General features: G+C 32.9%; 1 protein-coding gene across 33 annotated transcripts; it reads right to left on the bottom strand.

Annotated features, from left to right (window-relative positions):
- Nucleotides 1-293: 293 nt before the first annotated feature.
- Nucleotides 294-8,335, bottom strand: LOC101260611 (sec-independent protein translocase protein TATB, chloroplastic). Of its 33 annotated transcripts, none has more exons than XM_069296187.1 (8): nucleotides 7,884-8,335; nucleotides 7,664-7,785; nucleotides 5,195-5,254; nucleotides 4,953-5,094; nucleotides 2,028-2,171; nucleotides 1,498-1,650; nucleotides 640-756; nucleotides 294-548 (listed from the first exon to the last, which is right to left on the bottom strand). In XM_069296187.1, the coding sequence occupies exons 1-8, from the start codon at nucleotides 8,209-8,211 to the stop codon at nucleotides 490-492; spliced, it is 1,125 nt and encodes a 374-aa protein (XP_069152288.1). In that variant the 5' UTR covers nucleotides 8,212-8,335; the 3' UTR covers nucleotides 294-489. The 33 variants fall into 33 exon arrangements, with proteins under 33 accessions (XP_069152288.1, XP_004234427.1, XP_069152286.1 ...); XM_004234379.5 differs by having other exon boundaries at nucleotides 294-551; nucleotides 640-759; nucleotides 7,884-8,303; XM_069296185.1 differs by having other exon boundaries at nucleotides 640-759; nucleotides 7,884-8,303.
- Between the last annotated feature and the right edge of the window lie 7,038 nt (nucleotides 8,336-15,373).

Below are 15,373 nucleotides of genomic sequence, written 5' to 3'. Positions count from 1 at the left end.
TTACTTAAATAGTATATTTTTATTTTTTCTTTACGAAATTGATATAAACGTGAAGTTTTAGTTTTATTTAATTGAAAAAAATAATTGACAAAAAGATGGACGGATAACTTTAACTTAAGCCAAATATAAAATATTACAAAAATGTTCCCATGAGTTCAACTGTTACGAGGTACATCTTAGAGAATGACCAATGAACAATACAAAACCAAATCTTATGTTGTGCATCCACTAATAAAAAAGAAGTCTCACACGACTCGTGTCAATTGGGTATATAATACGGGAGAGAGTTAGCGTTAACATAATCAGTATCGACTATCGCGTGTGAGTATAATCTTTAGTTTATACAATACAACAGAGGAGGAATAATTAAGTACAACACTATTCAATGGCTCTAATGTACAAAATTGTTACTCCGAAGCAGAACAGTCCAAGTTCATCAAGCATTTTAAGAATAACACTACAAATATTCAATGATTTTAAGAACAAGACCTATGTCTCACTTTCGGGATTCGTGGAAGAAGAGATCATCGAGGCAGCTTCTCCAGGAGCTTCTGGGGTGTAATGCAGTTACAGAAAACATCAGAACAGAGGAAGAGAGAGAGAGAGGGAGAGAGCATACTGTGTGCACAAATTACTAACCTTGCGACTGGCTTTCAGCATTTGAGGGGCTTTGTTGGGAAGAAGACAGATTCTGCTGAGCAGCTGCCTTTGAAAGATCTTCAGTTGAGTATGCTCCATCTGCTGAAGAAGCACTATCTGCTATTTTAGAACAATACCAGTTAGTTCCCTATGGATAAAGAAAACAACCAATCAGGTCGAAAAGTTTGGAAGTGCCTCCTGTGAATAGAATAGAATAGAATATCAGCTCTGGTTGCACAACACAACTAGTATTAATGTTAATAAAGAAATAGATTTCTGAGTCTAATTCAACCTCAAAAGCTAGGACATGAGGGAGAACTGCCCAAGACCAACTAAGTAGTCCATGTTACCGTCCCACAAACAATGTGGGACTCCAACCCACCCCACTACCACATGCCCAGGACCGGACGTGTGGACCGTGAATAATATAAGACTGGGTTTTGGGGGGGGGGGGGGGGGGGAGGGGGGGAACATTGGAAACAATAAAAAGGATGAGCGTCACACTGATACCATAATAAAGAAATGGACCTTGAGCCTAACTCAGCTTCAAAAGTATGCTCATGAAATGGAGGGTTACCCAAGACCTTATAAGAAGTCTGTGATCTCATCCTACAAATGATATGGGACTCCAACAAATGTACACCCTGCTTTTGTAACAAAATATTAATGGTAAACGAGAAAAGAATTCAAGCAGTGGATCTATCATTGTACTATTGAGGCAATAAGTATCTAAATCGAACTAGACCACTTTTGGGCAACTCCAATAAGAGCACAGCAAGAGAGACCAGGTTTTGTGACTTCACCAATTTAAGAGATGGCTTAGCAAATAGGTGTTTTCTATGTCCGCATATTACTAACCTTGCGACAGGCTTTGGGTATTGAAGGGGATTTGCTCGGGCGTAGATGTCTCACTCTGCTTCTGAGCGGCAGCTTTTAGCTGTTCCTCACTGATCTTCAAGTACTCTTCAGTTGAGTATGCTCTATCTGAGGAAGAAGAATTATCTGCTACTTCTGAAACATTAACACTGATTAGTTCCTTAAGGATGAATAACAGAATAAAATAACAATTGGATCAAAATGTTCTAAAATGCATCCCATGAATAGAATGTGTCATAACAGCTCGAGTGGATCTGCGGAAAACACCTAGTAGAAATGCACCCTGCTTCATACCATGATGGTAAAGGTTAAAAAAACTCAAGAAGTGGATTGCTTCTTCTGCTAATGAGAGCAACAAATATCCAAATAGAAGAAGAGCACTTTTGTGCAGTCCAATCAGGAGCTAAGAAAAATCAGGCATCTTGAGTTCAGCAATTTAAGAGATGGAAAATGGTTGCTACAGAGTAGCTAAATGAACGGTTATCTGAACTTTATTTTGTATATCTACTTACCTTGTGACACGGTTTGGGATTCAGACCGACTTTCAAGTAAGGCTGCAAGGTCTTTCTCTGCTTGCTTTTCAGCATCAGCGATTCTCATCATCCTTTCCAAGTCGTCTTCAGCTGTGGAAGCTAATTTTGGTGATGGAGAACCATCTGCCAATTTTGTAAGAGTTATATAGTGACACTCTTTACAGGATAGGTAACTATTCAGTCTGCTAACACAAATGAGCATGGGAAAGTGATTTGCTTCTTCAATGATGTAATGCTAAAAATAATAATTGCAGAAGACGACTATGGATAATAGTAGGTAAAAATGGTCCAAGATAAGGGACCAAAAAACGACTTATCGATTTGCAATAGTGGATATCTTGCAGGTACTAAGCAGCAACAACCATGGATTGGAAGGCTAGAATATATGATTGAAAAGGCCCTAGATAAGGAATAAATATTCTTGCAATTTTGGGCCTTCCGCTATACTAAAAAGCAATGAGCAGTGATTATGTCATTAGGAGGTAGAAATGCAAACATGAATGCACGGTTGTCCTTCCTCTAGTTATCAGATGTAAACATTTCTTCAGCAAAAACATGTTTCATGCTAGTCTTGCGCTCTAAATAGCTAAAATTTCCTCCAAATTCAGTTCTTCCTAGATAATCTTCTCCACAAAGGAACATAGCCGGTTATCGCACATTTTGATGATACGGCATCTTTTGAAATTTGCTTTTACTTCAGATAATTCACAAACATCAAACAGTTTTGAACATCTCTGATTATAGACGGTGAGTTTTCAAGTGTTTCATATAAATTCAGAAGAACTAAATTTGAATCCTCGAAAGGGCAATGTCTGTAATGAGCCCAAGGTTTCCATGAACTCTCCACGCACCTCTTAACATTTTGTACATGTACAACAAAAACTTGACTTCTGTCCCTCTCAAACACATGCCCGCTGTACAGAATTTCTTTAAACCAAGCGGTTATCCACAAAGTGCAATGAATGTAAAAGTAAGATTCAACACAATAGATTGAAAATTCAAGGAGTCCAGAGCATGTTCACCTTGTCACCATTCTATGGCCTACATTAATGTGGGTACAAATATGAACAAAAATGAGAGACCTTTATTATTTTTTGCTAAAGCCTGTCAGAGTGTTAAGCTCACAAGTGTCTTGTCAGTGTATGTCCAAAAGAGTGTGAGATGTTCTCATATAACTATTCTTAACAGTATGAATAGCATGCCTGAATCTAACTAAGGTTCGTGTTGGGGAAGATTTGGATCAAAAGAAAGAGGGTTTCAAGTTGTAATCTGATGAAATTGACATTGGAATTTCGATCTAATTCAAAGAGAAAGATCAGTAGTCTGGGTTAAAGACATAAACAGACTAATGGTATCCTTATGATTAAGGAGAAGAAGGTCCACCTCCAATGGGAAATCAAATAATGAAGGGAAAAAAGACATACACGCCAAGAAACTTCATTGTCAGACCGAACTTCTTTCACAATAGACACTCCAAAATTCGAGAACCCTAGAAAGTAATAGAAGTGCAGTTTTTTCTTAATCTATGCAAAAGGCAAACACATACTCGTCATGCACCTAGGTGGATTCATCATACCTTTGCTTTTCAATTTCAGTTTGGCCTTTTAAAGATCTTTCAATCCTACATCTTTGTCGACTAGACTACACTGAAAGTCACACTTAACATGGTGTGTTGATGTTAACTTTGGGTCAAACCTGCATGATTTTCTCCTAGAGACCTCACACCATTAATAGTATCTCTACACCTTATATATAACTTCTTTTTATCAATTTCCAATATGGGACTTTATTCGCTCACCCAATTATGCACTAACCTAGAGCTTCATTGTGAGCCACCTAATTAACTAACTATTTATCTACCAGAACCCACTACTGTTTCTCTTTGTGTGGATCTCCAAGGTACGGCCAAAGGTAGTAAACTGGCCCCTAAACACTCAACGGGAGTATACCAGCACATTCAACTCCGTCACTCAGTTGGGCTTTGTTTCTTAGTTCTCCAGGCAGCAATATGAGAGTTATCTTCATCATCTCCATACCCATTTCTTCAAACCATCAGCTCCTACACAATTGGGTGAGTTAAATAGGTCCAATTGAAATCATTACACGGTGTGATGTTCCACTTCCGCAAAGCCTTTACGATTTTCTCTAAAAGACCTCACACCAGGAAGAGTAACCCTATACATTATATGTAGTTTCTTTTTCTTATAGCAATGCTAAAGTGGTCTCCGTATGACCTATAGGTCACGGGTTCGAGTCGTGGAAGCAGCCACTAATGCTTGCATCAGGTTAGAATGTCTACATCACACCCCTTGGGGTGCAGCCTTCCCCAGAACCTGCTTTGTACACCGGGCTGCCCTTTTTTTCTTTTTTCTTATAACTTCCATTTTGAGAATTTGTTTGCACACCCAACAATGCAACAAAAATTATTACCGTGATTACTTTAGTTTCCTGCTTGTGAAAAGAAAGCTCAAAACCAAGCAAAAACTTCTGTAATGTCAATTGTTTGCAAGTCAACCAATTTTTAAGTTTCTTAGATAAAAAACGTATTAATTTATATGGATGAAAGTCAGAGATTATAGTACCAAAATCAATTCTTGAGAAACTACATGAAAGACCACGTCACCTAGGGTAGCTTTTAGAACAGCGCTGATTTTGATGGTTAAGGTCTTGGTAAGATTGGTTGTGGTTCTGATCAGCATTCACTTGCAAAAGATGTGCAAACACCAACAGTTCTTCAATTTGATAATACACTCATACACTTGGTTTTTTCTATAAGGCATTGATATAACCTCTGAACCATTAATATGATAATTAAAATGTCCAAGAAGTTAAGGACTGTTTGAATTAATGAAAAAAAACATACAATTAATTTTAGGAAACACAAATGGTATAAAGATGACTCACTGGGATCAGCCACTGAATTTTTATAGCTGCTATCTGATGAAGGACTCATGGTGCTAGAATTTCTTGTGTCTTGGACTGAACCTTTTATGTCATCAAGGCCAATCTCTCGTTCAAGTGTGCTCTTGAATTCCCTTGAAACATCCTTCATGCAGAAGACAAGAGCGCCATGAGAATCCAAAACATGCTTGTAGAATAAAGGAAACAAATAAACTTCGACAAATGTCACAGTCACACAGACCTACCTGAAGTTCTCTGATAGTAGGTTGAAATTCGCGCAAAGTTTTTCCCAGGTTACGAGCAACCTGACATGCAGAAAATCTTAAATTGAAAGATGATAAGTCAAGGTTTATGTTGTCAATAGATATTATAGTTGAATGAGACATGCTAGGTTCTCCTACTGAGATAACAACTAGTAGTACGACCAGGGTTTTCATTTACATTGTTATACTTGAACCCAACCTAAGGATTTGAAGTTTATAACTTCAAAATCTTCAAACTTTAGCTGCAGAACCAAAGTAGAAAGCATCAGTAGAATGTGATTTTTGCAGCGAAAATGGGACCAACAAAAGAGAGGCACATGATGCTCATACGAACATGCATGTATTCACTTTATAGCCTATACTGCTTATTTGTGTGGCCAGCCAGCCAGTCATTAACTAGTACCATCTAAGGGATTTCAGAGACTGATACCATCGAGAAGGTGCTGCATCAGTATTCACTTTACTCAGCATGCCAAGGAAGGCGCCAATCAGCAGGATTATTTTTCTTTTTCCAAAAAATTATGAGGACAGATGGATTGCCCAAAGATCCCTGAAACAATTATTCCCAGACTTATATACACTAAGCTTTCAACAAAATGCAACTGTGGCTGAAATGTGGACAGGACAGGGGTGGAACTTACATCTTAGGAGGAATCTAAATGATTGGGAGATGGGGAACATAGTGGCCTTCCATGATACAATGGCACAATTTAGTAATCTGACTAGGGAAGAAGACAAGGTTGTGTGGAAGATTGGCAGCAAAGAGGTTTCAAGTGTCAAGTCAGCTTACAAAGATCTCAATCATTCAAATTCAAATGACAGGATGGAGCTCTGGCATGGCAGATGATATCGAGACCTATAATCCCATACAAGGTAAATTTTTTGACATGGTTACTAGCAAAGGAAGCAGTGCTGACACAAGAAAATATAAAGAAGAGGAAGTTCCAACTATGCTCAAGATGCTATTTGTGTGAGGAACAGGCAGAGACAGTCAACCATCTCTTTTTGCATTGCAAATGGACAGATCAATTATGGAGAATATTCAGCAGCCTTAGGAAGATCACTTGGGTGAAACCAAGAAACATAGCACAACTCCTTAATTCTTGGATCAATATAGGCAATACTAGAATTAAGGAGGAGAGAGGGAGGATTGTCAAAGCTTGTATATGGTGGACAGCGTGGAAAGAAAAGGATCAAAGATGTTTTGAGGGCAAGAAGAACAATTTGCAGAATTTCAAGATGAATTGTATAGCTCTTTATTATTTTTGGTGTAAACAGAAAGTATTCTCCAGCGTTACCACAAAGAACTTCATCTCACTAGTTGAGTAACTTAAGTTAACTAGAGAGCCATGCCCATACCTAGGTTACAGAAAAAGCAAGCCTTCAGAATCCTAAGGGTAAAATGCTTGGAGATTCAAAGCAATTGGCAGCAATAGCACAAGACCTCATCATTAGATACCCATTAACCTCTTGACTGAGGTACTACGGGTGTCTACTTTCTGACTACTTGTATTCGCTCTTTTAGCACTCACTGAAATCCCACCCCATCCAGTAAACGCTGGCTTATCACTTCACCTGTAGCGATCACTGTCCCGAATGGGCAAGTGCTGTAAAAAGCCTATATGCAGTCATGATCTTAGGTGCATCTACCACTGCAACCCGTCTTAGTTTAGATGCTAGACCGCCCCTCCTAATCTTAAGCACATGAAAGGTCATTTATCTAATAACCGAGGCATATACGAAGAATTTTATAGGCATTTACACCAGAGAATATATTAACTACCAAGGAAGGTCCACTCCCTCCCTCCAAAACTAACAGACTTCCTACCCTCTTCTATGATGATATATTTTACCTCCCTTATATGTTACAGTCACCCCACCCCCCTCTTTTCCTCCCCAAATTAATTCAACGACTTCTTGCAGTAGTATAAGATAATATAAAACTCAGTTGAGGTGTTTCTAATCCTTCCATAAAGATCTAGCATTTGAAACTCACTCAAGCTAAGTGCATCTAAAAGACTAAAACTATCTAGCAATTTGAAGACATAATTTTCACATGACTAAATTCCAAATAAGCCTGAGGATTTTGAATGTAAGCAATCTAAGTAGTAGCTGTTAAACATTTTGTATCACGTCTAATTAGCTTTCATATTAGTGATAGAAATCATCTGCACAATTACATCTACAGTATGAGACTGCAAACTTGTTCCCTGGGAGCTCAATAGAAAGTAACTTAACCATAGTTTAAATTTATGTCATGCTATCAATTAGCCTGAGAGTTCATGTCGTAGACTCTCTGCTTTGAATAATTCAGCTGGCAAAAAAAAAAAACATCTTCCTGATTAATACTGTGATCTATGAGAAGAATAGAGTTGACTTAAGACTATTCTAAAAGAACTAAAATGGAATCAATGCCAGATATTTATGTACAAGGAAGAAGGCAAAACATACCTCAGCAAGACCTTTTGGGCCAAAAACTAGCAAAGCTACAACCCCAATCACTAGTGCCTCAGGTGCACCAACTCCAAATAAAGATGCATATACACCTTTTCCTTTGTTCTTTCTACTTCTTCCTGTAAACCAACCAATCACTTCAAGAATCAAATAAAGCAAATGCCAATTTGGCATTAAAAACAGGTGAATCAGCAAAGACCCATTAAAGAAAAAGTACCAATTTTTACTGAAAATTGAGATTTTGAAATACTCAGCTGCTTCAGTCCATTCCAAGAAGAGAGACCCGAGTAAGGAATCCATTTAAAGAAGTGAACTTTGGGGTTGTGGGTAACTGAAATGGAAGAAAATGAAAGGGCAGTCACAGAAACTCTTCTACTACTAGCTAGTGAAGAAGAAGAAGATGATAATGCAGAAGCCATGAGAGAACTGGTGGTCATTGAATCAAATTCAGCTAGCCTACATTCATATTGCTTTCTTCTCCATTGGTCTTGCAGATATATTGGTCTCACAAAGAAAATGGACCGACTCATGTTAATTTGGGCCATAAAGCCCTATTTTCTTTGATCATTTTCCTACGACTGTTTTCAATTTTGTTTGAATCAAATCTAATCGTGGAATGATAGATATTCTGTAAAATTAATTTAAAATAAAAGTCGATCGGAACATCACGAATGCATCGAGCAAAGGTGCGTGTCATATGAGAGAATTTATTATTTTTTTTCCACTGAATTGTTTGCAGATATTTTTTAGATTAAATTTTACTGTGTATCACATTGTGACTCGCTCTTTTCACCAAATCCAATATTGTCACACAAAATGTGTATAATGAATAATAAAAGTTCTACCAATTAATTTGATTTTGTATGTGATTTATGATGTATAATAAAAGTTCTACCAATTGATTTGGTTTGTATGTGATGAAGCCTATAACAAATCATGTCAATGGCAGTAGAATGTAAAATTGAATAGCTTTTAAATATAGAAATATGCCAATTTGTTTGAAATAGGCTAATTATAAGAAAAAATGCAGAAACCTTTTTTGGGCCTGGCAATTATATATAGAGAAAATCAGATAATGGCAAATGACAGAAATCGGCATACTTTTAATATAAAATTACAATTTTTTCCTTATAAGTTTATACCTACAAAAGTCCCTCAAATTGATACAATAATATAAGTGCTGATAACATTAATCTGATGCGCAAGATACACTAAAGGTAAAGTAAGATACATTATAATTTATCCATGATACACTAATCTGATGTACATTTTATATATGATACATTAATTTAATGCGCGAAATACATTAATTTGATGCGATGATACATTAATGTGATGCGTCAAAATGAGAGATTTTGAGAATTCGTAAAACTAATAAAAAATTATAGTAATAAGAGAACTTAAATGTGATTTTCCGTCATTTTTCCTAAAATAAAATATCCAAAAAGTTCAATTATCAAACAGAGCTACTATTGTACTGGCTTCATTTCTTCTATTGGTCTTGGGTACATTGGTCCTCTTAATGCGAGAAAAATGGGCCGAAATTTTAGTTTGGGCCACAAAGCCCAAATTTCTTCGTTCATATATGGGAAAATTAGAGGGAAACCAAGTAATATCCCATAAAAGTAAATAATTACAAATATATATCGTTTTAGATTCATATCCCACTAAATAATTACACTATATCTCTAATGAGTGGCGGATTCAGAATTTAGAGTTTGTGGGTGTCAAATAGATTTATCAATTCCAACTTCTAAAATCAGTTTTTGTGTAAAACTCACTCGTATTTCAATGAAAAAAAAGTCATTTTTGAATAAATTACAACATAGACAATAGACTGAATCTTTCTCCACGCTATACTCCAACCATTTATAAAATATGGACCTTGAAATCATCTTTTACAAAATTGAGCATTCTTTTTCCAATTTCAGTTGGAGGATATGAATCCATTTTAGGTTGACAAGGCTCTTTTTGAATATAATATTGAAAACTTCATCATTTATTCGAGGGTTATAGTGAGCAATTGGTACTCTTTTTCTTGGATCGACTTTAAGTGAATCCAAATTAAGGTCATCTATAAGATGAGAAGGATTGACATTCGAACTAGAACTTGCTTGAGATTGATTAAAATTCACAAGAAACTTCTTCATCTCAATCGACAAAATTAGAACACTTTTCTACAAAAAAATAAATTCAATTTTAGCTCACAATTAATTCAAATTTAATAGGATAAGTCATAGTTAATTTAAATTAACATGGTTCATATTACACAATTTTTAACCAACAATGTCTTACAAGTTACAATGTTCATTAGAAATTCAGAATATCAAAGTAAAATCAAAACTTATGTTTATTATGAAATCAATCATCACTCATTAAAACTTAAAAGAACTCAAGAAATAAAAATAAAAAAATCTTTTAAAAAATAGAATTACAAACTTACAATCTATAAAAGATTGTGGATGAATGGAGAAACGTGAAAATAATATCACCCAAACAGCGGGCGGCAAAGTGACCTGGCTCGGGTATCAGAATGGACAATGAACATATGGAGAAGTTGAATTTGGAGAAAGAAGGGTTTGCTAAAAGTTGAAGAGAAAGAGAACACCTTTTTTTAATGTTTAATCAAATAAAAGAAAAGTCAAAGAACTAGTAGTGATATTAAGGTCTTATTTGTTTCTACTAAGATTAAGACGTCTGAATTTGAATTTGAATGCGCATTTAAATATTAAAATGTGCATTAAGATCTAGATGTATAAATCTGAATAAACATCTGAATATTAAAATATTGTCTCTGAATCCGAACACTAAATTATTAGGACAATTTATTTTCAATATATGAATGCACATATTAAATTAAACGTTATATCAATAAAATATTATCAAAACCTTGTTAGTAAAATAATTTTTTTTATATAAAATAATATTTTGAACTTTTTTTTTACCGTAACAAGGTAATATGATTTATCTTTTAAGAACTCAACATCAAGTTACATCATTAATATGATTATTTTTTGCACTCAAATACTTTGAGAATCTAATATAATGCAATTTAAAATAGTTTATATAGAGTAGTAAATATATAGTTTAGGAAAATATTTTATTTTATTTTATTTTAAAAAATTATTATTGTTATCGATCAAATAACTAATACTTTCTTATTTTTTGAAACAGTGCTAAATATTATATCATGGGAGTGCTTATCAATTAAAATATTGATTAATTTTTGAAAGTAAAAAATGTATATTAAGTTAATATGAATAAAAGAAATTATTATGGCAAGCATGTAATTAAATATTAAATAAATAAGAAAATAACTTTTATGAGTTGTTGTGATTTAGTTGAATTAAGATAAGAGACTTATTTTTTAGTATGAATAGTGTTAAGGGTGTGTTACAGATCTGATTCATTCAGATATATCCAGACCCATTAAGAGGCTTATAAGAAAATAAAACAAACGAACTTAATGAACTGAATCTGAATAATTAAAATTCAGTTCTTAAAAACAAACACACTTAATGAGGCAAATCTGAATGATTAAGATTCAAACTCCATCAAGTGCAAACAAATGAGGTCTAACATAATATAATATTGTTTTGTCGATATTTATGATAATATTTTTAAATCATAATTTATAATTTAATTTAATAATTATAAAAAAAATAAAAAAGTGGCTGACCCAGCAAGCGTGTAGCCCACGTACTTGTGGGTTGGGCCGACCATTTTTTGGCCCACACAAAAAATGGGCTAGCCCAGCCTGGCCCGTAAAATGTCAAAGCCTGTATGGATTAGCCCGGATGGGGTGGGCTAGCCCATATTGATAGCTCTACAAAGAACTAATAATTTAATTTGAGTCAATAAAAATTATTTTTTTAAAAAAAAAGGAAAAAAGCAAACGGGAATCGAACCCTACATCAGGGTTCATGAGTTGCCCTTCTACCATGGCAGCACGAGCGTGTTTTGGTCTATGGGTGGTATGCTATATATTTATATAAATCTTATATATATAGAATTTTCGTCGAAGATCGTGGGTGGCGTGGCACCCCCACACCCCTTAGTAGGTCCGCCCCTGTCTCTAATTAATTTCACTTAACTAATACTAAACCAATATCATCGCTTCACTGATACTAAATCAATATCATATACTATATTGGTATCATTAAGATTGATTATTTCGCTTGATTGATACTCTCTCTCTCTCTCTCTCTCTCTATATATATATATATATATATATATATATATATAAAGAGAGAGAGAGAGAGAGAGAGAGAGAGAGAGAACTGTACCGGTATCATTAAGGTTTCTTGTTAAAAAATTACTCATAAGTCAATAATACCACAACATTATAATGATACCAATACCATATATAATTTATTGATTTAGTATCAGTTAAGCGAAAATATCACCCTTAATAATACTAATATAGTATATAATATGATTTAATATCGGTTAATGATACATCACTGCACATTAGGATACAAGGTTAGCGATGTATCAGAGAGGGGATAGGTAATTCGGTTATTTCACTGAACTTTCGAATATATAGTCAGACATCCTGATACATAGGTGAGGGATGTATCAAAAAAGAGGGGAGGAATGTATCCAAAAGGGATGGGACGTATCATCGAGAGGAGAGTGATATACCAGAGAGAGAATTTTGATTATTTTTTTAAAATGATAAGAAATTTTAGAAATTATAAAAAAAATGAAATGTGTATTTATTTTATACTTCTTTTTTTATAAAAAATAAATAAATACTATTACAACCCCACCTACGTAGATGATGATTAGAATCAACCCATGTGACACCAGCTATAAAATAGTACTACTACCATACATAAGCATTTAGTCAAATGAAATTAAAGGCATTATAACTCTAAGCCACTGGGTAAAACTTTGATACACGTGCAACCATTTAATTTTATATTACTATGCTTTAAATAAATTGATCATTTAATTAATCAAATTAAAATATGCTATAAGTATTCACAAATAGCCACTATAATAAATTTAATTATGTTTATAGCTATAGTTTAAATATTTATGGGTTGTGGATACAGTTTAAGCGGCATAGTTTGTATGATTCGTGGGTTTGCATAGTTTGTGCATGGGATTGTATAATTGAGTTATTTTTGTATAAACTTGAAATAACGAATTTATACAAATACAAATATCTGACATTTAAACAGTAATTATACAAACTCGAAATTTCTGCCCACATAATGATCACAAATGAAATTAACAAAAATTATAACTATGATGAGTAATTAATTAATATATGTTTGCTTAACCATATAATTTTTCCTTCAAACTTAATTTATACTATTAGATAAGAAAATAATTTGTGAAGAAAAAAATTATCAGATTAATCAAAGTAAAATAATTCCAACTTAATTAGTGTATCCTTACTTTTTAGTCGAGTGTTGTTGAAAATTGAAATATATCAATTTCTTTTAATATTCTTTCATATTCATATTTCAAAGTGAAGCGTAAATTGAATACATATAGGAGGAAGACACGATACGTAATTGTAATGGAGAACTAAAAAGATTAAAATATCTTCTAAAGCTATAAAACAGATACGTTGAAACGAAGTTTTAACTAAACTAAGTCATTATATAAAGTCATTCACCAAAATAATATGTTTTTTCTAAAATTTTACAAAACTAGTATAAACGTATTCCACAGTAACATTTTAGGATATATTTTATTTTTTAAAAGTTGATGGCGTCAGATTGATATACGTTACTCACAGTAACGTTTTACTCCTAAAACGTTATTACTGAAAATAACGTTTTAAAAGTAAAACGTTACTTAAAGTGACGTATATCAACCTAATGCTGTTAGTTTTTAAAAAATAAAATATACCCTAAAACGTTACCATGAAATACGTTTATACTAGTTTTGTAAAATTTTAGAAAAATGTATTACTTTGGTAAATTGTTTTATATAATGACTTAGTTTGGTTAAAAATTCCAAATCTCATTTCTAATATAAACAAATTATATTCATCTTTAAGAAATTACTTCTTTTTCATATATAATGAGATAGAAATCTAAAGCAAATACTAATAGGATTATAAAATCATTATCTTAAACATGACATATAGTTTGATGATTTTTCAAAAGTTATAAAGTTATTAAAAATCAAGTAGCTAGACTTTTAAGGTACAATGCATCTAACACATGAATGAGTGTTAGAGCAAATAAAGAAAAGCATGACATTCCAAATATCTTAACTGTTGACAGAGAAGAAGGGATTGTTATTTCCTATTTATGTGATGTTTTTGGTAGGGATACCTTTAATTTACTCTTTATGTACCCTTCACAATTTTTTTATAAAATAAAGGAAAAAGGATCTGATATACCTTTTAATTTTGTTATTTGGAGCGGATATATCACTCGTTATGAAAGTGGCTCATATATGCTCTTACCGTTATACGAACGGCTCACATATACCCCTGTCGTTACAAAATGAGCTCACATATTATATTTATTATTTTTAATTTTTTTTAAAATTGTTTAGGGGTATATATGATTCTTCAATCAAAATTCAAGGTATATTTTAATTTTTTTAATACATAAATTATTTTTTGACTTCTTTTATTATAATTATTTGAGTTTCTTATTCTTATTTTGTTTTTTTCTTTCATTCCTTTGTTTAAAGAAACAAAATTTAAACTATTTTTTTTGTCTATATTGTAATTTGATTTTTGTATTGGAAGAAAAAAATTTGGTCATCTACAATAAGTTTTACAAGAATATTAGTGAAACATAAATAAATTTGATTATCAAAATAATAATTCTAAATTAGTCATTGAAACAAAAAGAAAGTCAAAAAAATATGTTTGACGAGGATTAAATTTACTCATATGGGATTATATATTGTAGAAAAAAATAATAAAAAGTTAGATTAAAATTATCTTTTTTTCATTTCCGTTAGAAGAAAAGGGTATATGTGAGCCATTTGTTTATAAGTAAAGGTATATATTTGTCACTTTTATAACAAGGGATATATCAGCTCCAAATAACAAAGATGAAAGCTATATCAGATCCTTTTTCCTAAAACAAATTAAGCAAGATGGTCTACTCTAATTCGATTTCAAAAGATTAACTTATAAGGTGAGAATTATTAAATATGATAAGAAAAAACCAAGTATTTTATCTACGGACAGCGTGGGGCTACTATCACACTACTAAAAAAAATTGGTCAAATATGAAGGACATGGTCGTTTTTTAAAAAATAAATATATATTTGTTTACAATTCAACCACCTATGCTCTTTGATAAAATATTTTCTATCGTTTTTATATGTAATTTTACACTTAGAAACCCGAAAATCCGATAGGACGATTGTGAATTTTTACTTTTTATTTTAAAGAAAGTTACTATTTTAAACTAAACTCTATTTGTTGGTGTAGACAGTGAAATTTTATTGATAAATTCATATTAAATTTTGAATTAAATCTATAAATTTCTTATATATTGACCAAGTCAAATTATTGGTTAATAAAATCGGATTAATATTTGAGTCAAAACATATTACTTAAATAAAGTTCAAATTATATTTGAATCAATCCATTAAGTTGACAAGACGAATCCAAATCAAGTTCTTCAAGCCCAAGCCCCCTGAAATTACTTGTAGACCAAGATACCTCAAAACCCTAGCTTACACCTATATAAAGGGGTCCTCATGAGACCAAAAGAA

Source organism: Solanum lycopersicum, chromosome 3 (genome assembly GCF_036512215.1).
Source record: "Solanum lycopersicum chromosome 3, SLM_r2.1".
Lineage (NCBI taxonomy): Eukaryota > Viridiplantae > Streptophyta > Magnoliopsida > Solanales > Solanaceae > Solanum > Solanum lycopersicum.
This window is presented reverse-complemented; position numbering and strand designations above follow the sequence as displayed.